This window comes from Sminthopsis crassicaudata, chromosome 1 (genome assembly GCF_048593235.1).
Source record: "Sminthopsis crassicaudata isolate SCR6 chromosome 1, ASM4859323v1, whole genome shotgun sequence".
NCBI lineage: Eukaryota > Metazoa > Chordata > Mammalia > Dasyuromorphia > Dasyuridae > Sminthopsis > Sminthopsis crassicaudata.
In genome coordinates, this window is record NC_133617.1 from 681142081 (window position 1) to 681163866 (window position 21786).

Here is a 21786-nt window from a genome sequence, read left to right on the forward strand (position 1 = left end):
AAACCCCCCTCCTTTTTTTTTTCCCCTGAGGCTGGGTTTAAGTGACTTGCCCAGGGTCACACAGGTAGGAAGTGTTAAGTGTCTGAGACCAGATTTGAATTTGGGTCCTCCTGAATTCAAGGCTGGTGCTCTATCCACTTCGTCACCTAGCTGCCCCCCAAAAAACCCTTTTTTAATTTAATATATTCAGAACTTTTTATTTTTTATTTGCATCTCTTCCCCTTCTCTCCTCTCTCTGTCTCTCTTCTTTCTGTCTCTTTTCTCTCTTTCTCTATCTCCATCTCTATCTATCTTCTTCTTTCTTGCCCCTCTCTTCTCTCTTTCTCTCTCTCTTCTCACAAATATGGTTATTTATGGATGTATGTGCATATATATATGCATATATATACATATATATATATTTTATATGTATATGCATATACATACATATATATGGATATGTGCATACAAATCTTAAGCAGTATCTTTTTTTTTTTTTTTTTTTTGTGCCAGACCTATGATTTTGTGTGTATAGGTAACTCCTTTCTAAGGAATTCCCTTTATCAATGAAGACACCTTTTCTGTAACTTAAAGTCGGAGAATTACTAGGTGTACTATGAAATTAGGCAAATTCTGAGGGAGGCACAGTTATTATGTGGTAGTTGGATTTTATTTACTATACCACTGTCTCTATTTTGTCACAAACTTTTGATAAATCATTTTGTGTAATGGAGTATTTTGAAATCTTTTTTTTTAAATTGCATTTTTTTAAACCTAAAAAAAATTGCATTAAAAACAAAACAAACAAACAACAACAAAAAAAAAAAAAACCTTGTCCTTTTTGGCCATAAATTACTCCCTTCCCACAGATCTGAGAGGGGATCCCTTGTTATCCTAATTTGCTTGTAGAATTACCCTTTGTGTTTAAATCATGAACCTATTTTGACCTTATTTTGGTATAGGATGTTAAATGTTGACTAATGCCGAGTTTCTGCTATACTATTTTCATGGATTTCTTTCTTAGTCACACCCAAGGATAGCCATGCAGTGGAGAGGCTAAAGGCATAACTTTTAACATTAACCCACAAGGAGGGATAATATCATAATGAAAGAATTCAGGTGACTACTCTAAAGTATTCTGTATAATCTACTCGTTATTCATAAAACTAATTAAGGATATGATAGACTGAGGATTGTAGTGTTAATTAAATGTTCCTTGTTTTTTTTTTTTTGTTTTTTTTGTTTTTTGTTTTTTGTTTTTTGTTTTGTTTTGTTTTGTTTTTGTTTGTTTGTTTTTGGGTAGGATATGCAACGAAATTAGGACAGTCAATAATTGACATCTAACATGATGTTCTTCAATTATTTGGCACTTTATGAGTGTTTGTCAAATTCAATTTAATTTAATAAGGAGTTGAATTGAAAGAATCAGTTTTGTAAGGCTGAGTTTGATGAATGAATCACAAGATCTTACAAAGGTAAAATTTATGGGTCAGATAGAAATAGTTTGTTTTTAGATCAGTAACAGCATATCCGTTTTAATATGAATTGTGTTAATCAAATACTTATAGTAAAGCAAACAACATTACATTTCTTAAACTCTACATGTTTTTAAAAAATAGGTATGGTAAATGAAATCAATTATTTCCCCTTCTTATTCGTGTGCAGAATAGAAAACTCACTCTTCCTCTAAAATTTTAGAAGCATATGAAATTATTCAAAGCAGAATGAAAATTATAATCAATTTTATCATGACCTTCTATTATATGAATCTTGATTTCTGTTTAAGGTATTTCATCAGTATTTGTTCTTTAAGTAATCAATGTGAACAAATTTTAGAAAAAATGATGTCATAAGTCCAATTTCATAGGTTATTCATCTAAGAAAAATCTAGAAGGTTTCCTATTTTGTGAGTTATAAGGATTTTCTTAATAACATTTACAATTTAAGGAACAAGATGAAAATGATATTGATGGAATAAAGGAAAAAATGTTATAAAGGGACAGTTAGACTTAGGAAGATGGGTTCATATGTTGCCCCTAAACCTTAGAAGGTATAAGTGGTTTTTAGACACTTCACATGACTTTGCAATGTCTCATTTTTCTCTTCTGCAAAATAGGGATCATGATCCTGGTAAAAGACACTCTGAAGAGCTATTGAAAGCCTCAAGGAAGATAATAATAATAAGATAAGCCTTAACTTCAGTCTTAAGGGCAGACTAACATTGCTGCCATATTGATCCTGTAGCTAGGGAAAGTTCTCATTGTAGCTGCTATAGTGAATTCACAGATAAATAATATTGTCAACTTGGTAGTGTGTCATAAAGCAGTTCCCAAAATATGCATATCATATATGCTTCAAAGCATTTGTGAGCTTTTCTATCTTTCACACACAAAAAATGCAGATGTAAAAAATGGGAGAAATATAAATAGCTCATGGGTAGTATGAGTAATGTAATAAAAATGGCAACTGCCTAAATTGATCTTCTTGTTCAGTGCCATACCAATTAAATTGCCAAAAATATTTTGTAGAACTAGAAAAAATAATAACAAAATTCATCTAGAAGAACAAAAAGTAAAAAAATATCAAGGGAATTAATGCAAAAAATGTAAAAGATGGTGGCCTAGCAGTACTAGACCTAAAAGTATTGTATAAAGCAGCAGTCATAAAAACCAAATGGTATTGGCTAAGAAGTAGAGTGATGGATCAGTAAAATAGATTAGATACACATGACAACAATCAATGCCTATAGTAATCTATTCAGTAAATCCCCAAATTCCAGCTTCTTGGATAAGAACTTACTATCTGACCAAAATTGCTGGGAAAACTGGAAAATAATATGTCAGAAACTTGGCATAGATCTGAATCTCATACTTCATATCAAAATAAAGTCTAAATGGGTACATGCTTTGGTCATCAAGGATGATACTAAGCAAATTAGGATAGTAAAGGATAATTTACCTATCAGATCTTTGGAGAAAGGAAGAATTTATGACCAAGGAAGAATTTGAGAACATGATGAAAAACAAAATGGATAACTTTGATTGCATTAAATTAAAAATTAAAAAAAAGTTTTTGCACAAAGAAAAGCAATTGAAAGAAGATTAAAAAGGAAGATCAAAGCGGGAAAAATCTTTACAGCCCGTATTTCTGATAAAAGTCTGCTTTCGGAAAATATATAAAGAACTGTGTCAAATTTTTAAGAATACAAGTCATTCCCCAATTTGTAAATAATCAAAGGATATGAACAGATAATTTTCGGATTATGACATTAGAGCTATCTATAGGCATAGGAAAAGGATGCTCTAAATCACTACTGATTAAAGAAATACACATTAAAACCCCTCTGAGGTACTACCTCACACCTCTCAGATTGGCTAACATGATAGGAAAAGATCATTATAAATGTTGGAGAGTATATGAAAAAAACTAGGACACTAATGCATTGTTGGTGAAGTTGTAAAATGCTCTAGCAATTCTGGAGAGCAATGTGGAACTATGCCCAAAGGGCTATAAAACTTTGTATATCCTTTGATCCAGCAAGCCCCCCACTGGGTCTATATCTCAAAGAAATCATAAAGGAGGAAAATGGATCCACATGTGCAAAAATGTTTGTAGCAGCTCTTTATTTAGTAGAAAAGAATTGGAAAAGGAGTAGATGGCCATCAATTGGGAAATGGCTGAACAAGCTATGGTATACAAAGATAATGGAATAGCATTGTTCTATAAAATAATGAGCAAGCTGATTTTAGAAAGACCTAGAATGATTTACATGAACTAATGCTGGGCAAAATTAGCAGAACCAGAAATATATTGTATACAATAACTGTAAGAATGTGCAATTATCAGCTATGAAAACTTGATTCTTCTCAGTGGTACAGTGATCTAAAACATTGCCAATAGACTTTGAACTAAAATGCCATATGCATCTGGAAAGAACAACTAGGCAAATCAAATGTAAGTCAACACATTCTATATTCACTCCTTTCTTATGTTTTTTTTTTTCCCTACCCCATGGTTTTTCCCTTTTGTTCTGATTTTTCTCACCATGATTCACAAAGCAATGCATATTAAATTTAAAAAAGATAAAGAGGGTGATTGCTCTTTCAAAAAAATAATCACCGGAAGGGGAAGGTAGGTGATGAAGTAGATAAAGTAGTGATGCAGTGCACTGGCTCTGAGTTCAAATGAAGTCTAAGACACTACCTGTGTGACACTCAACAAATCACTTAACAATAATTGTTTCCAAAAAAAAGAGTCATATGAAAAAAAATTCTTTAAATCACTACTTATAAAAGTGCAAATTAAAAAAACAAAAAAAAAAACCCTCTGAAATATCACCTCAAGTCTACCAGCTTGACTAAGGTGACACATAAGGGAAATACTTAAGCTGATGTGATAAAATTTTACTGTTGGTTACATTGCGAATTGATTCAAACATTCTAGAGAATCATTTGGATTTACCAAATGGTATAAAACTGTGCATACCATCATACACAGCAATATTATCCATATGTCTATGCTTCAAAGAGATCAAAGACAATGAGAAAAGACCCATTTGTACAATCATATTTATAGTAGCTCTTTTTGTGTTGGTAATGAATTGGAAATTGAGGGGATACCCATCTTTGGAAGTTGTTGTAATATGTGATTGTGTTAGAATAAAATTGTACTGTAAGAAGTTATGAGCAGAATATTTTCAGAAGAACTTGGAAAGATTTATATGAATTTCTGTAAAGTGAAATGACCAGAACCAGAAAAATTGTACGCAAAGTAACAGGAATATTGTAAGGGATGATCAACCATGAAAGACTTAACTGTTCTGATGAGTGATTTTAACAATTCCAAAGGGTTCTTGATAAAAAATGTTATCTATATTCAGAGAAAGAACTGATGAGTAGTGAATTGAGATTTAAGCATATTATTTTTAAATTTTTTATTGTTTTATTTTAACTGTGATTTCCTTTGAAACATGGCTAATATCAAAGAATGTTTTGCATAATCTTGTATATATGATTCAATCAAATTATTTGCTTTCTCAAGAAGTTGTGAGAGGAGGGAAAGAATTTGGAATTCAAAATTTTTTAAATGATATATTTTTACATGTATTTGGAAATGTAATGAAATAAAAATAATAAAAATAAAAAAGGAATTTGTGTGGTTTTTGAGGTCACAAACTGTTTTGACTTTTTTTTTTGTATTCCCAGTGGTGCATATAGACTCCAATATTCCAATGATCTTGTGGACTCATCAATATCTGTACTCTCTCCATTGATGCAGGTCACAACTTATTGTTGCCTGTCTTTTATTTTCCTGAGGTTATCAAGGGATTTATGATGTTTCCACAAGATAATTCAGGTTACCCTCTTCCTCCCATCCTATTTTGAGTTCAGTTTGTTGTTTATTTGCAGCAACAGTCCCAAATATGTGTACTGAAGAATGAATTCTATAATTTGTCTACCCAGTAACATAGCTGACTGTAAACAATATAAAATTTTCATTCATCAGCTTTGCTGTTTTTGTGTGGTTAGTTAGGCCAGACTCATTTGAATGATTGTTTTAATGGATTTCATTTAGGAAGTTTTGTAATGTTCATGCCTGATGTAATCAGAACAAAACCATTTGCATCCAGAAGCACACAGAGGCACTTTCCATATATGGGGAAACCTGCTTTAGTTTGGATTGAGTAGACCCTTCTTGTCACTTGTTATAATTAGTTGGATGATCACTGAATATATTTATTTCTATTGTTATACCTTTCAAGGATTATTAAGATTTTTGCAAATGTATTGAATACCTTATTTTAGGAAGAAAATATTTTGCTCTAAATCAAAAGCATTTTGCAGTCAACATATATTAAGAACAATGGAATTTTGTTTTCTCTGTACCAGTCAATTAAATGATTATACATTTTCATTCTCTTCTAATATGGTCATCAATGACATCATTGCATTCTGTGTAGATTATTCATATAATAATTAGAGTAGATCTGTAACCCAAAAAGATCATAAAAGAGGGAAAAGGACCCACATGTACAAAAATGTTTGTAGTAGCCCTTTTTCTAGAGGCAAGGAGCTGGAAATAGAGTAAGTGCCCATCAATTATGGAATGATAGAATAAGTTATGGTATATAAATATCAGGGACAATTATTGTTCTATAAGAAATGATGGGCAGGCTGATTTCAGAAAAAACAAGAAAGACTTACATGAACTAATCCTGAGTGAAGTGAGCAAAAAAAAAAAAAAAAAAAGGACAATGTTGTCATAGTAACAAGAAGATTATGTGATGATCAACTGAAATGGACTTGGTTCTTCTCAGCAATGCAAGGTGTAAACTAAGGAGTAAAGGTATAAACTCCTTTCAGAAGACTAATTCCAATAGCCTTGGTATTGAAAATGCCATCAACATTCAGAGAGGACTCTGGAGACTGGATATGGATCAAAGTATAGTATTTGAACCTTTTTTGGTGTGTTTGCTTGTTTTTTTTTGTTTTGTTTTGTTTTGTTTTTTTCTCATTATTTTTTTCCCTTTTTGGTTTGATTTTTCTTGCACAATATGACAAATATGAAAATATGTTCAAAAGAATTGAACATATTGAAACCGTATCAAATAATTTGTCTTTGGGAGAGGGAGAGGTAAAGGAAGGAGAAAGAAAATTTGAAACAAAAAATCTTACAAAAATCTATGTTGAAATCTATCTTTCCAAACATTGAGAAAATAAAATTTTATTGAAAATTTTAAAAGATTGCTGTAAAATTGTTTTACATATAATTATAAAAAATAAAATACCATTAAAATTAGAGTAAGAAAAGTTACAAGAGTCAGAATTATTGATATTCTTATACTAACCCTCTTTTTTGATGTTATATAAAATCTGAAATGATCTTCCTCCTTCTCCATTCATCCATAAGATATCTTGAAAATTTATTCTTCAAAGTTCTTAAGTGTTTTAAAGTTTTTTCACTTTTGCACACCTTATTTGTTTATATGTACATATATATATATAATATATATAAAATAACAATGATTTCTATTCTTCTTTTTATTCTGAATTATTTCCATCTCTTCATGGTGAATTTCTGAAACTTTGATATTAGAATCTATTTTTTTTTTTGCTGAGGCAGTTGGGTTAAATGACTTGTCCAGGGTCACACAGCTTAAGTGTATAAGAACAGATTTGAACTCATATCCTCCTGACTTGAGGACTGGTGCTCTAACGACTATGCCATATAGCTGTCTCTTGAAACTAGAATCCAAAGGGGAAGGAAGTCTCCTCTGTCCTGATTGTGAACAGTTTGTTACAACAGTATAAAACTTTAGAAATTTCCATCTGTTTATTGTCTTTCTTCTAATTTCATAATTTAAATCTCCCCACAATGATTTTTGCTAAATTGAGTCATCAAACTTTTAAGTTCATATGATGCATTTTGATATTTCTGAAAAATATTGCTCATAATTTTCATTCATCCTTCTCCATAATATTTTGTAAAAAAAACATTTATACTCTAAATTTGGCTGCCATATTTCTGTACTTTGAAAGAAGAAAAATGATTACATAATGATGTAGGTTTTTGGCTCTTCTCCTCAATACAGAAATGTTTACAGGTTAAATTTATTTTTTAAATAACAGCCTTTTATTTTCAAATTATATGCAAATTAGTTTTCAACATTTACCTTTGTAAAACTTTGTTTCAAATATTTTCTCCCTCTCTTCCCCAGACCTTTTACCCTAGACAGCAAATAATCTAACATATGTTAAATATGTGCAATTCTTTTGTACATATTTCTATAATTATCATACTGTACAAGAAAATAAAAGAAAATAAAAAATGAGAAAGAAAATAAAAAATAAACATGTATGTTTAACTTCCTTAAGAAATACTTATATTCTTCATTTATGCCCATAAGGTAAATAGGTGATGTATTGGATAAACACCGTGAAACTAGGAAGACTTAAGTTCATATCCTGACTTAGACACTTACTGGCTATGAGATTCTGAGTAAATCATTTAACCTTTGTCTCATGGGGATAATAATGAACACTTATCTCTTAGCATTGGGATGATAAAATGAACTAATATTTGGAAACATTGAAGTCATATGAACATAACATTTTTTTATTCATGTCCATTGAAAGGCACGTATAGCTCATTGAAATGGTCAGGTGTACTCATTTTTGTCATTTGCCTTTTTTCTCATTTTAATTCTTTATTGTTAACTTTATTTTTAGTCTTTGTAATGATAATTACATCTGATGCAGGGATCACTTCCATAGCAGCCAAACATTGTTTCCTACCTGCTAAAATAAAAATAATTTCATTTTGATTGATGTTTTGGAGTACATATATTAGGCCCTGTGCCTACCAACTTTCTTTTCTAGAAAGTATTCTTTATATATACTGTAGAACTATAGGTTCTGCATAATATACAATCTTTGCCACTCTTCTTACTCAGGGGTCATATCTTGTATTTTTTTCCTCTTTTGTCCCCTTGACCTACCTTTGCATTAAACTTGCCAAGCATCTAAGTACAGTAATATTAATTTACTTTTAATGATCTTCATAAATTTAATATAATTTATTTACTTCTTTAATGACTATGAACTATATTGATACAAACTATAATTATTTTAATTGTGGTATTTTTGTCATAATTTATTATGAGTAGTTTATACAAGGTTTTCAAATGTCCTATCAAATGATGTTTGTTTCACAAATGATATTCCTCACTTGCAAAATCAAAGGAATTTCATCAACTATTTTATCTATATTTTCCTTTCAAAGGAAAACCTAAGAGTAAGGCTTCTATTTAGCTTCAACTTTCTTTTCTGATTTTATTTTAGTTAAAGAACAATAGATAACAATCAGTTACTCCATATCTATTTGTATACCCATTTCTTGGTGATTGAGTAAGTTGTGATTCTTAGTATCTTGCATACTTTGAAAAGCAACTTAGAAATAAAAAATGTATTTGCATTTTTTTTCCATGGGCTGCTATAGTCAAAAAACCCATAACCAAAGTGGGCAGTATGCTCTTGATGAGTCTTACTGAATATAGCTAGTCCTTTGAAAACATAAATAATCTGTAGCCAGGATTCTACTTTTATTTTCTAGTGTACTTATTAACTCTGGGTTTTAGTTAAGTTATTTGACATCTCTGAGATAGAGCTTCTTGTTCTGTAAAAGAGGAAAACTGAAAGTATTGCTGACAAGGTAGGGTGGTTTCAAGGAAAACCCATTGTAGACCATAAAATACTATATAAATGAAAAGTATTATTGTAACATTCTGTCCTCCTCTGACCCTGACATATACCTGGTTATATGAGTGAACTTTGAATTCTTGTTAAGTTTTCATTGCCCATCCCTCCAATTTCCCTTAATACTTGAACCCAAGGTAGTGATTTACTAAATGTTATTTGATACTTTCTTTTATTTAAAGCTTAAAGACTAAATCATGAATTTAGTAGAGTCTGGCCCAATATGCCTTTATCTATATTTAGTTTTGTTTAATATACTTCATTCTGTGCTTAATTTAGATAATTTAGATAGTGTTTTCTAAGTTATTTTTTTTCATTTTTATGAAATGCTTATTATAGCACTATCAACATTGCATGTGTCATTTAAAGTTAAAATTTAAACGAAATATTTGGTTAGTTTAGATAATAACATTTTAAGAATCCCATGCAATTCTAATATTGTTTAGGAATAAACCAAGAAATGCCTTGAAGGAGAGATACAGTATTCTGAAGATGAAGAATTCAATTCTGTTTTTTTTAAATAAGTTCTCACATTTTTATTTTTATTTTTATAGGGATGAAATGATCCTATCTTCTTCTAGTGCTACGGACATTCTTATTGGTTACTGTCCCCAGAAAGATGCCTTGGATGAATTTCTTACTGGCTGGGAACATCTTCATTATTACTGCAGTCTGCGTGGAGTTCCCAAACAGGATATCCATAGAGTAAGCATCCTTTGAGAAAAAAACAGTTAATAAAGATATCATGGGCCTTCTTCAATTCACAAATGAATTTATTTTCTTGCTGAAACCATCTGCTAAAGATGAAAATTCACTATGCTAAAAATCAATAAAAATGCATGTCTGTGTTTGGCCACATACTCATACATATCTATGTACAATGATGAAATGTTGGGGGGTTATAGTGGTATATAATAATTTATTTATGGTATGGAAATCTTGGTTCTGACACATATTTACCTGTGTGATGTTAGGCAAGTCATTCCCCTTCCTAGACCTCAGTTTCCCTGATTACAAAATGAGGGATATTCAACAGATAATTTCTAGGTTTTCTTTTGGCTCTATTGTTCCATGATTCAGTTATGAAAGGCTGGAGTCTAGTTGAATACTAAAGACAAGGATGGGAATGGAGGTGAAATTGTTGATATAACATCCTGGTGTTTAGAGTGACAGCTTCTTGACTCTCTTCCTTTCTCTGTAGCCTCAGGGGAATGATGAAAGAGAAGTTTTTGGATTGCACATCATTCAATGTAAGAGACAGACACTATAAGTGGGCAGGAGTGAGAAGGAACTGCCCATCCCCGTATTTCTATCTGTTCACCAGTGCTCACTAGAGTAGAACAGAATAGACAGGCTTGATTGACTAGTCCAAAAAAAGTTTTAACAGGAAAGTCCTGGAATGACAGTTGTTTAAAACTCATTTTCTTCTCTTCTATCACTCCAGTGGTTGATGTCTCCTAGACTTCTGGGGAAGGCTCATTGTATAGAAGCATGATACATATGCAGATAATTCCCAATTAAAATATGGACAACTGAAACATTTTCAGCCACACAGGCATGAAACACCCCAAGACTCTTTTGCTTTTTGACCATGATAATGAATTCCTATGTTTTTATTTTTTTGGATGGAAGAGTTCAGGCTGAATTGCTTATTCACAGTAAAAACAAACAAACAAAACAAAAACAAAAACATTACCTTGAAATAAAAACAGGAAAGATTTGGTCCTTGGATAAAAACACCACAATTCTTATTGCTTACCATAATAAAGCAAGGACAACTGTTCATCCCCATACAGGCAATATTACCTCCCACTCTAAAAATCTGCTTAATATTCAGGGCTAATCTTCTGGAAAGTCTTTCATTAGGTGTTTATTATTGTCAGTCCCTCTCATTAGCTTTTGATTAAGGAAGTCAGATGTTCTGCAAACACAATGAACATGTCCTTTTGTTGTAAGAAAAATGTTTAGGAGATAATTGTTATTGCATTAAGCCTTGGTGATTATTTTCTGTCACCACTACTAAATGACAATTCTGGTAAATCACCTAATAGCACATCCTTATTGTATAATGCATCTAATAAATTTTTTTATTGAACAGTAACTAGAAACTAGCTTCATCCAGAGCTCATAAAATAACAAATTAATTTTTTTCAAGCATTATTCCTATCTATTCATGTTTTTTCATAAGTCATTAGATAGCAGGAATTAGTACTCTATAAAATAATATTAAATAAAATTAAAGTGATAAAATCATAGAATTTTAGAATTGCAAGAAACCTGAGAGATCAACTAATTCCATGTACTCATCTTACTGATGACTTAGATGAAGTTCAGCAGAAGCAAAATGGTACAATATTGATGAATCTATTGAAACTGTAGTATACATTTTAGTAGACTTGATTGGAATATTTGGATGCTGGTTTAGATTTAATGTAGAATCTATGGAGTGAAATAAAGTGAAATTAGTTTGGAGAGCAAGAGGTTGACTCCTTACTATGAAAGTTATTGCAATAATTCATACAAGGTCTGAACCAAGGTAGAGGCTATGAGAGTGGAAAGAAGTAGACAGATGTGAAGGATGCTGTAAAGACAGAAATCATTGGACTTGGCAGCTGCTTGGATATAATAAAATGGTAGAGGGAAGATTTTGGGATGATTTCATGGCTTTAAACTTGGGTTTCTGGAAGAATAGTAGTACCCTCAATAGGAATAAGGGAGTAGAAGAAAATTGGTCATTAAGTGAATGCAATGATGATAGGCCTTGAGGATAATAGGTAATCTTTGAGGGTGGTAGAGGATAAGGAGGTAGAATTATAAGAGAAAGATTGAGAAGAGAGCAGATGGTACTTCTTGAATGACATGTGGGGACTAATGAGAGTGAGAGGAGGCAACCTGAGAGCTGGAGAACTGGAGACAAGAAAAAGGTTTTTTCTGTTATTTTTCCGAAGTTTCTTCTATCTCAAAGATGCTTCACCTTGACCTCAAGCTATTTTCCTATAGGTTTCTTTCCTTATTTTGCCAGACTCAAAGAGAATATAAAATTTACAAATATATACACATACACATCTTCCTATCTCCACACATCTAGATCTAGATATGTTGGTGCTGCATATTCTTCACCTTTTTGGACATTCTGATTTACCACCAAGCACAATTCCTGGCACATAGGAAGCACTTATATTCTTGATTAATTGAATTGATGGGGCAGAAGTGAAGAAAAGGTACTCCTTACAACCACTTTGCTTAGGATCTCCTGAAAAGAGACATATGAAACTCAGAAAGCTATCCTGATATTTGCCATTTTTTTTCTCCTTCTTGACCATCTGGCCTGCTACTCTTTAATCAGTGCCTGGTCATTTCCTGAAACATTAATCTTGACAGTATGATATAACCAGGCTTTTTGTTTTTCACTGTCGACAGCAAAGCTTCTAGTGGGGTCTGGAAAATATACCTACTCAGACTGAAAATAATTCATCAACCAGAATGTGATTAGTAGTAGAGAATGGAAGGGTCATTTAGTGGACAAAGCTGTTCTCTGGAGTCTGATGAAACCCCCAAAATAATTGTACACATGTAATTGAAAAGAACACTCTCTTCCAGAAGTGTTTGATCTTGGAGGGCAGTCAGATGTATCATTATTTCACCTTTTCAGAATAGAGAAGGGTCCAAATTGGTTTATTTATAATGCTCATTGAAAATGTTTCTTAGACGATGTACTACTTGGCATGAATAACCACTTTACATTGGTTCCCATTAGATTTTTCTCCACCTATGGGTTTCAATTTTATTTGTAGATCAAGATAGTTTGTCCTGATTTTCATCTTTTCTTTCACTTTGAATGAGAAGCATATGGTAAATGAGAAGGGGGATCTGCACTGATTTAAAGGGTAAAAGGAAAACTGGGGGAAGAGAGAGAGAGAGAGAGAGAGAGAGAGAGAGAGAGAGAGAGAGAGAGAGAGAGAGAGAGAGAGAGAGAGAGAGAGGGAGGGAGAGAGAGAGAGAGAGAGGGAGGGAGAGGGAGGGAGGGGGGGAGGGAGGGAGGAGAGGGAGAGGGAGGGAGAGGGAGGGAGAGGGAGGGAGAGGGAGGGAGAGGGAGGGAGAGGGAGGGAGAGGGAGGGGAGAGGGAGGGAGAGGGAGGGAGAGGGAGGGAGAGGGAGGGAGAGGGAGGGAGAGGGAGGGAGAGGGAGGGAGAGGGGGAAGAAAAAAGAAAGGAAGGAAAAAAAGGATAAAAAAGAAGGCAGGAATAGAAAAGAAGGAAGAAAGAGAGAGAGGAAGAAAGAAAGGAAGAAAGAAAAGATGAAATTAGATCAGTTATTTAACTACAGAATTTTCCACTGATTATTTTGATCTAAAATATTTTCATATTCTGTGGAGCTTATTTAGACCAACTCAATGAAATAAAAAATTATTAGGCATTTAGAATGTTTAGGATATTGATATTGTGTTAGATATTGGAGATACAAAGATATAAATGGAATGATCATTATCATCAGGATGTCATTTCAATATATGTACAAAGTCAAATATAATAAAAATTAGAGTTTTTTGGCCAGGGGAATAATAGAGAATTACATATAAAATATTTCAGGAAAATTTGAGAAATTATCGAGCCCAATGTGTTGCTTCAATAAGTAGATGGCACAAGATTAAAAAGCACAGCAGAGAAGAAATAATTAATGAATGTCTTTATATTACCATGTCATATTCCTGGATAAGGAAAAATACAATGCCAAGAAAGGGGAGAAGGTGAGGCTTAAAAGAAGAGAAAGAGAAAATTGGCATACATTGAATATTGAACTAATTCACCAATTTAAAAGTTTACTTTTTGCATTTGTGTTGGTTTTCAGATAAAACATAAAATAGATAAAAATTGTCCTCCAGATTTTTTCTTTCCTTCCACTATTTCAAAGCCTTCGTAATTGATATGATAATAATTGATTAATTTAATAGTAGATTAATGCTAATGAGTAAATAGGATAAGGAAGAGATGTTGTTCCTTTCTTTGCCCCTACCTTTTTAACACATGCACAAAATGACTTTAAACGTGTTCTGTCTTTCCAGGTAATATTTATATATTCAAGAAGCAATATCTCCATCTTTATTTTCAAATCTTAAGTTTTGTATTTCATGATAGGGATCTCAGGCCAGGTAATGCATTATGGCAACAATATATTGAATTGATGGTGGAATTTTTTTTAAAAAGATAAATCTTTGTGGTACTTATCAAAGAATATCACAACGCTAAACTTGTGAGGAACATCCTTACATAACTTAATTGTAAGGCACATTCATGGTTTTGACTACATGTGAAGCTAGTACTGATTGCTAACCAAATTCACAGTGGCATTTCTGCAGGGATTTCAGCAAAGTATCACAACTGTTTAGGGGCATTCTGTTTATAATATGCTTCCTAGGAATTTCTTTGATAGTAAATATATAAATCAGCATAAACAGAGGTTAACATTATAGAGCTCTTGTATTCAATTTATATGAGATCAATAAATGTGTATTACATATTCCTTACTTCTTCCATTAAGGTATTTTTCCATTGATGTCTTAAAGTGTCAAAGTTTTCTTAGATTGTCAAAGGCTTTGACAAGAGAGCACAAATCTGGTAGGTTCTTCCAGCTATAGGCTCACATATAGATTTTTAATTTCCCCTGTCAGATGATAAACCTCATTAATTCTGGAGAAGATCATCCCTAAATTATCCAGAGAATAATGAAAATTTTAGTCCACAGTCACTTTGACTACTACAGAATGGAGAAACTGTATCTGAATTGGTGGAGCAACTACTCCCATTGACATGACCATGGATCTTTTACAGAATTGTAGAAGATCCTGTGGCACTATTTTCCATCAATTATTTCTATTCAATAGTGCTTTTACCACTGAATTTCTTGTTATTTTGCCTCTTATTATTACAACTACTGTGGTCTTCTTATGATAAGAATATCTAATAATCACAGGGTTCCCTTTCTTTCTGGCACATCACAATTGGGTGATATCCCTAAGCAGCAGCTTCTCAGGCAGAATGTTTTTCATTATCTGTGACAGAAAACCATAGAAAATGTTGCAAAATGGGATTTTTTGTTAAAGCTTCTTCAATTTGTTGGCTTTCTGAAAAGAGTGTTCTCAGAACTCTAAAGGAATCCAATACATCTATGCCTTATTCATGAGCAGAACATCAATTTTTAGTTACTTGATTGGCACCTTTCCTTAACTTGGGATTCTCTGAAAAAATCATTGAAAGATATTCTCCCTCATATGCTCAGTTGTTCCTGAAAATGGGGGAATATGACCAGCTACTTTCTGAAGATAATCATGGTTTATTTCCTTCTGAAATCTGTAATATTGCCTATGATTCACCTGTTTAATAATTTCTACTCATTTCTATCATTGGTATACTTGGTATAAACAATCATCACTAGGATACTTGTTTACATATTTAATTGTATAAATGAGGAGGAAGATAAAACATTTGATTCAGGTTTTTAAAATAAAGTTAGCTATTATTGATGAAATTAACAGATAAACTCTATACCAAGATTTAAAAGGGGAAAGAGAAGTAAGGGAATAAACATTTATTAAATTTATTATGTACCAGACATTGTGCTTTACAAATATTATGTCATTTGACCTTTACAATAACCCTGGGAGGTAGATGATTTATGATTTTTATTTTACAGTAGAAGGAATAGAAACAAAGAGCAGTGAAGTGACTTGAACAGGACAAAACAACTATTGAGATTCTACTTGGATTTTAAATCTGGTCTTTCTGATTTAGACACATTTTATCTGCTCTGCCACTTAACTATATTCTAAAGCAGAGGTTGGGAACCTTTTTACTGCCAAGGGTCATTTGGATATTTATAACATTATTCATGGGCCATACGAAATTATCAACTTACAGAACACAAACAGTAGGAGGTTATTGTATTATGAGCTTTCGGCTCATCATCACTTGCAGTTGTCTTAGCAAATGATTTTTGTGGGCCTTATAGGCCTTTAGGCCAGGTGTTCCCTATCTTCTCCTAAAGGAAGCTTCTTAAAAAAACAATAAAAAAGGATTCCATTTGGGAAAAGGGAAATGAGAAATAAATAGATTTTGAATAGCAGTATGGATCTGAAGGAAGGTTGGTTAAAAAAAAAAAAAACTAATCAAAAGGAGACTATTATCATTATAGGCAGTTATATGCATAATGTCATTTTCTTAAAAATTCCTCTGCTATCCTGGGGAGAAGTAGAAGTAAGGTCTCTGAGACAAGTTTGCTGCAGTAAAAGATAAGATTCTCTCAGCAGAGAGCTTGGAGGGCAATAACTCAACTGGAGAGCAAAAGGAGAAAGCCTTGTAAAGGTTTTTAACACTGGGATTACAAGTGACATGCTGAGCGCCTGTGGCCAAGCATCTGTATCTTTTGAAATTTTCAGAAGTATCATGATGAGAGAAAGCAAAAGTTCCTTGGGAACAAAAAGGGCAAGGTTTATATAATTACCTATTATAATCAGGTTTTAGTAAAGAAAGTATATGGTTCGATGATTTGCAAATTTTGATTTACATTCTCTCCTTTGTGGATTGTTTTTTATAGTAAATACTCAATATTATACCACTAGTAATAATCCGGAAGTGGGATTTAAACTCAGGGATTCTGATTTCAGAGTTGTTGTATGAGATGTTGTATTTAAGAATACTTTTCATAGAATAGCTTTAGAATCATAGTATAAATCCTAAGGAAGTTGTTGCTGTTCTTTTCTTTTTACTGATATAGTAAAGAGACTACAATGATCACAGTCTCTATTGGTTTGAGAAGGAAATAACACAAAATAAGTATAACTTTGTACTTGAAGTAGAAAGTAGCTGGTCTTATTTTCACATTTGAAGAAATATATGACTGTAGAGATTTGCATAGTTTTCCAGAAAATCCCAAATTGAATCTAAGGAACCAAAAATCAGCTAAACAAGTAAAAACCAGTTATTTGAGTTCTGCTCACTGATAAACAAGTTAACTTTGTCTCTGCTTTTCTTGCAGGCTCACTGGAGTAGGAATAATACTTAGAGAAAAATCCATGTGACTACTAATTTTATGCAGAAAACTAGGCTAGTTTAAATATAGTATATGTTGCAGCAGGAAAGGGCACAATAAGGTCCCTCTCTCTGCTTCATCATAGGGGAGTACACCAATAACAATTTAAAATAGCAACAGAATCATATAACCTAGTTATTTACTTCATTGAATCAACTTAATCATTTATTAAGTGCTTATCATATGCCAAGTCATATGTTAGATCTTTTCATGATTAAGAAGACAAAGGCAGTCCTTGGCCTAAAGTAGCTATATCAACACATAGCTAACATTACACATTACAAATCTATTCTACTCGGCCTTGATTCATGGCAAGAGTCACTGAAAAGTTTAGCATTTAGGTCATGTCCTTAACAATGTTTCCCATATTTTTTTTATTAAATTGTGAACAGATAACTAAGTTATATGAACATTAACCTATGACCACTGAAAATCAGTGAACAGTTTTTAAATGCAAATAAAACTTTCAATAATAAATCAGACACTCCTTTAATAATACATTAATCCAATTAATACAAATAATCCAAATAATAATCCAAATAATACAGCTAATCCAATTCCAATTGATCAATGATGGCAGAATCAGCTACACCCAGAAAAGGAACACTGGGAAATGAGTGTAAACTGTGAGCATTTTTTGTCTTTCTCCCCAGATTATTTTTAACTTCTGAATCCAATTCTTCTTTTGTAACAACAACAACAACTACAACATTCGGTTCTGCACATATATATTGTACCTAGGATATACTATAACATACTTAATGTGTATGGGAATGCCTACCATCTAGGTGAGAGGGTGGAGGACAGGAGGGGAAAAATTCGGAACAAAAGGGAGTACAAGGGATAATGTTATAAATAATTATCTATGCATATGTATTGTCAAAAATGTTATTATAAAATTAATAAAAAACAATAATACAGTAATGCAAATAATTATTAGTATATCCAATGATAATTAAATATATACTCCAAAACTATTCACATAAATAAAGATCATGGAATAATATTTATTCATCTAAATGAATGCTTACTGGAGGCAAGTAGGAGAAGGGAGAGAAGGGAGCAAGAAGATTTTAGGATCCTGGGCCATATCCTACCAAATAAAACTATGAGACTATCCTCTCTCCATCTCTTCCAGCAGGTCTGATTTTAGAGAAAGACTGCCCTATGTTAAGCCTAGTTAGTCCCAGGAACAAGTCTCTTTTCTGTCTACTTTCAGATCTAAAGGATGGAAAAGTAGATTCCGGAGAACTTTAATTTGTTACCTGTATGAGGATAATAGTAATTTATTAACTTCACAGTTTGTGTGAGATGATCAGACCAAAATAGTGAAAATATGGTGTAGATCTTAGTTGTTAGTGTTAATAATATACACAAGCTATCGAGACAGGCCACTCAAAGGAAGTATGAAGGTCGTGGCAAAATAGCAGGACACATTTCCACCACAGTATAAGCATGTAGCTCATTCCATGATAATGTTTAACACTAAGATATTGGAAGTAGGAAGAAGCATTAGATTTAATTTAAAGGATAGAGGTTAGTCTTAACCTAGTCAGGGTGCTCTCTGTACTCCTAGACACCAAAGTAGGCTTTTTAACTTTTATGAAATTCCTGATCTGTAACATAATCTTGTGGCATGATTGAGTTGGACTGTGATGATGCATAATAAAAATGTTAAATATCCTGCAAACAGAATCTTTGCATTAGTAGATTTTATATGCTTCATGGCTATTCAGGGGCATCCCTCCTCTTCTCCTCCTGCTTTCCCTCCGTCCCTTTCCCTTTCTCCCACCTTCCTTTTCTCTTTCCCTCCTTTCTCTCTCTGTCTGTCTCTGTCTCTTTCTTCCTATTTCCTCTCTAATTAGGAAAATTAATGGGAACTATGTATTTAATATCCAAATAGATTCATTTTCCAGAAGACAACTAGATGGTGTAATGGATTCCCTACTAGAGTTGATGTTAGGAAGAAACGGATTTGGCAGCTAGGTAATAACTTGAATAGTGTTGGGCCTGGAGCCAAAAAATCCGAACTCAAATCCAGCCTCATATTCTAGTTATGTGAACCTGAGCAAATCACTTAAACTCAGCCTTGATTTTCCCATCTGAAAAAAATGATATAAATCATACCTATTTCATATAGTTGTTATGATAATAAAATGAGATAATATTTTAAGTTTTTTTTTTTTTAGCAAACTTTGAAGTATGGTATAAATGCTATTATTATTAATTACATCACTCTCAGAGACATATTAGCTATTTGGTACTGAGTAAGTTAGTTAACCTCTTTAAATTCAAATTATCTCTTCTATAAAATAGTGTTAATAATAACTTCTTCCTCACAGGTTTGAAGTGAAGAACACTCATTCTATCCAGAAGTTTGTATTAAGCATGTATGGGATGCCAGACACTGTGCTGAGCATTGCTGACATAAGGAAATGCAAAAGGCAGTCCTTGCTATTAAGGAACCTACAATTTATAGGTGATCAAATGAAGGAATATATAAAGCACTTTGCCAACCTTAAAGTATTTTATAACTATTGGCTATTAGCATCCTCTTCTTGATCCCCCTCAGAAGAGGTCTCCTTAAAGATCTGCATGACTCCTAAACTGGGACTTGAAGCAAGAAAAGACTTTTGATATCTGGAGATGAGGAAACATTGTGTTCCTGGTGATGGAAACAGCATTTGTGAGTGTATGGAGAGAGAGTAGGATGAAATAGGGAATAGCTCATGGTCTTATTTCTACCAATTCTTGATTCTCTTTGATAACCATTAACATTGTTAATTTGCAAATGTTTTTGCTATTTGGAAATGAGTGACTTAAATTTTTAATTTAAAGTCATAATTTCATTAAATATTTATGAAGCACCTGCTATGTTCAAAGCATCTTTACTTTAGACAATAGACATATAAATACAAAAATGAAAAAGTCCTTGACCTCAATGAGCTTATATTTAATTAAAAATTTAGAAGTCATAATACCTTGTAATGTGGGAGCCACCTGCCAGGGGCTATTGGGGGTCTAACTCAAACCTATAGAATGGTTCTCTTCATGTGAGAGGATGATGATGATGATGATGATGATGATGATGATGATGATTGATGATGATAGGAGACTGAGAGTCAGTTGCTGTTCTCTGACCTCCCAACTGAGAGGCAATTGTGTTTTCTGACCTCTCTCCTCTTCCCTCTACCTCCAATTTATTTCCCAGTCCACAAGCAACACCTGTGTCAGTAAAGGCTGCTTTGCAATTCCTTCAGATATTATGATCCACAACTGTGGAGGCTCTTGGATAATTGACCTGCCCTTTCACTTAGGCATGGTCATTAACAATAATATATACTTTTTGATATGATTTATAATTTTATTTATTTTTAAACACATTGCTTTATGAATCAATACTTTTTAAATTTCATATAATCAAATTTGTATATTTTGTCTTTCAAAGTGCTATAGAGTTCTTTGGTCATAAATTCCTCCCTTCTCTAAAGACCTGATAGATAAATCATCCTTTATTCTCCTAATTTGTTTATGGTATCATCCTATGTGCCCAAATCATAGACTGAATTTGACTTTATTTTTGTATGGGGTGTGTGATATAGATCTGTTCTGAATTTCTTACATGTAATTTTGCAGTTTTCCCAGAAATTTTTGTCAAATAGTGGGTTCATATTCCAGAAGCTGGAGTTTGGGGGTTTATCAAATACTAGATTGCTATAGGCCTTGATTATTGTGTCATGTGTATCTAATCTATTCCACTGATCCACTCCTGTATTTCTTAGCCACTATCAAAGGGCTTTGATGATTGCTACTTTATATTATAGTTTTAGGTTTTGTACTTCTAAGCCACAATACTTTGTATTTACTTTATTAATTCCCTTGCTATTCTTGATTTTTTTGTTCTCCAGATCAATTTTGTTATTATTTTTCTAGTTGTATAAAGTAATGTTTTGGCAGTTTTATTGATATGACACTGAACAAATAGACCAATTTGGTCAGAATTATCATTTTTATTATGTTAGTTAACCTCAGCAATAAACAATTGATATTTTTTTCCAGTTGCTTATATCTGACTTTATTTTATGAGAAGTATTTTATAATTGCATTTATATAATTTTTGGGTTTGTCTTGACAGGTAGACCCCCAAGTATTTTATTTTGTCTATAGTATAGAAATTTCATTTTCTCTTTCTATCTTTTGCTTTGTCAGTAATATGTAAAAATGCTCATGATTTATGTGGGTTTATTTTATATCCTGCAACTTTGCTAAATCTGTGAATTATTCACAGTACATTTTCAGATGATTTCCTAGGATTCTCTAAACGTATCACCATATGATATCCAAAGAGTGATAGTTTTATTTCCTCATTATCTATTCTAATTCCTTTAATTTTTTTCTTATTGGTAAAGCCAACATTTCTAATACAATGTTGGATAATGGTGGTGATAGTGGGCATCTTTGTTGACCCC

At 32.5% G+C, this 21786-nt stretch overlaps 1 protein-coding gene across 1 annotated transcript in view; it reads left to right on the top strand.

Moving 5' to 3' along the window:
• The window catches only part of ABCA13 (ATP binding cassette subfamily A member 13), a 523487-nt gene that overhangs the window by 450795 nt on the left and 50906 nt on the right, over window positions 1-21786 (top strand). The window contains 1 exon segment of the mRNA XM_074283590.1: window positions 9788-9938. Within this exon segment, the coding sequence (XP_074139691.1) occupies window positions 9788-9938 (151 nt within the window).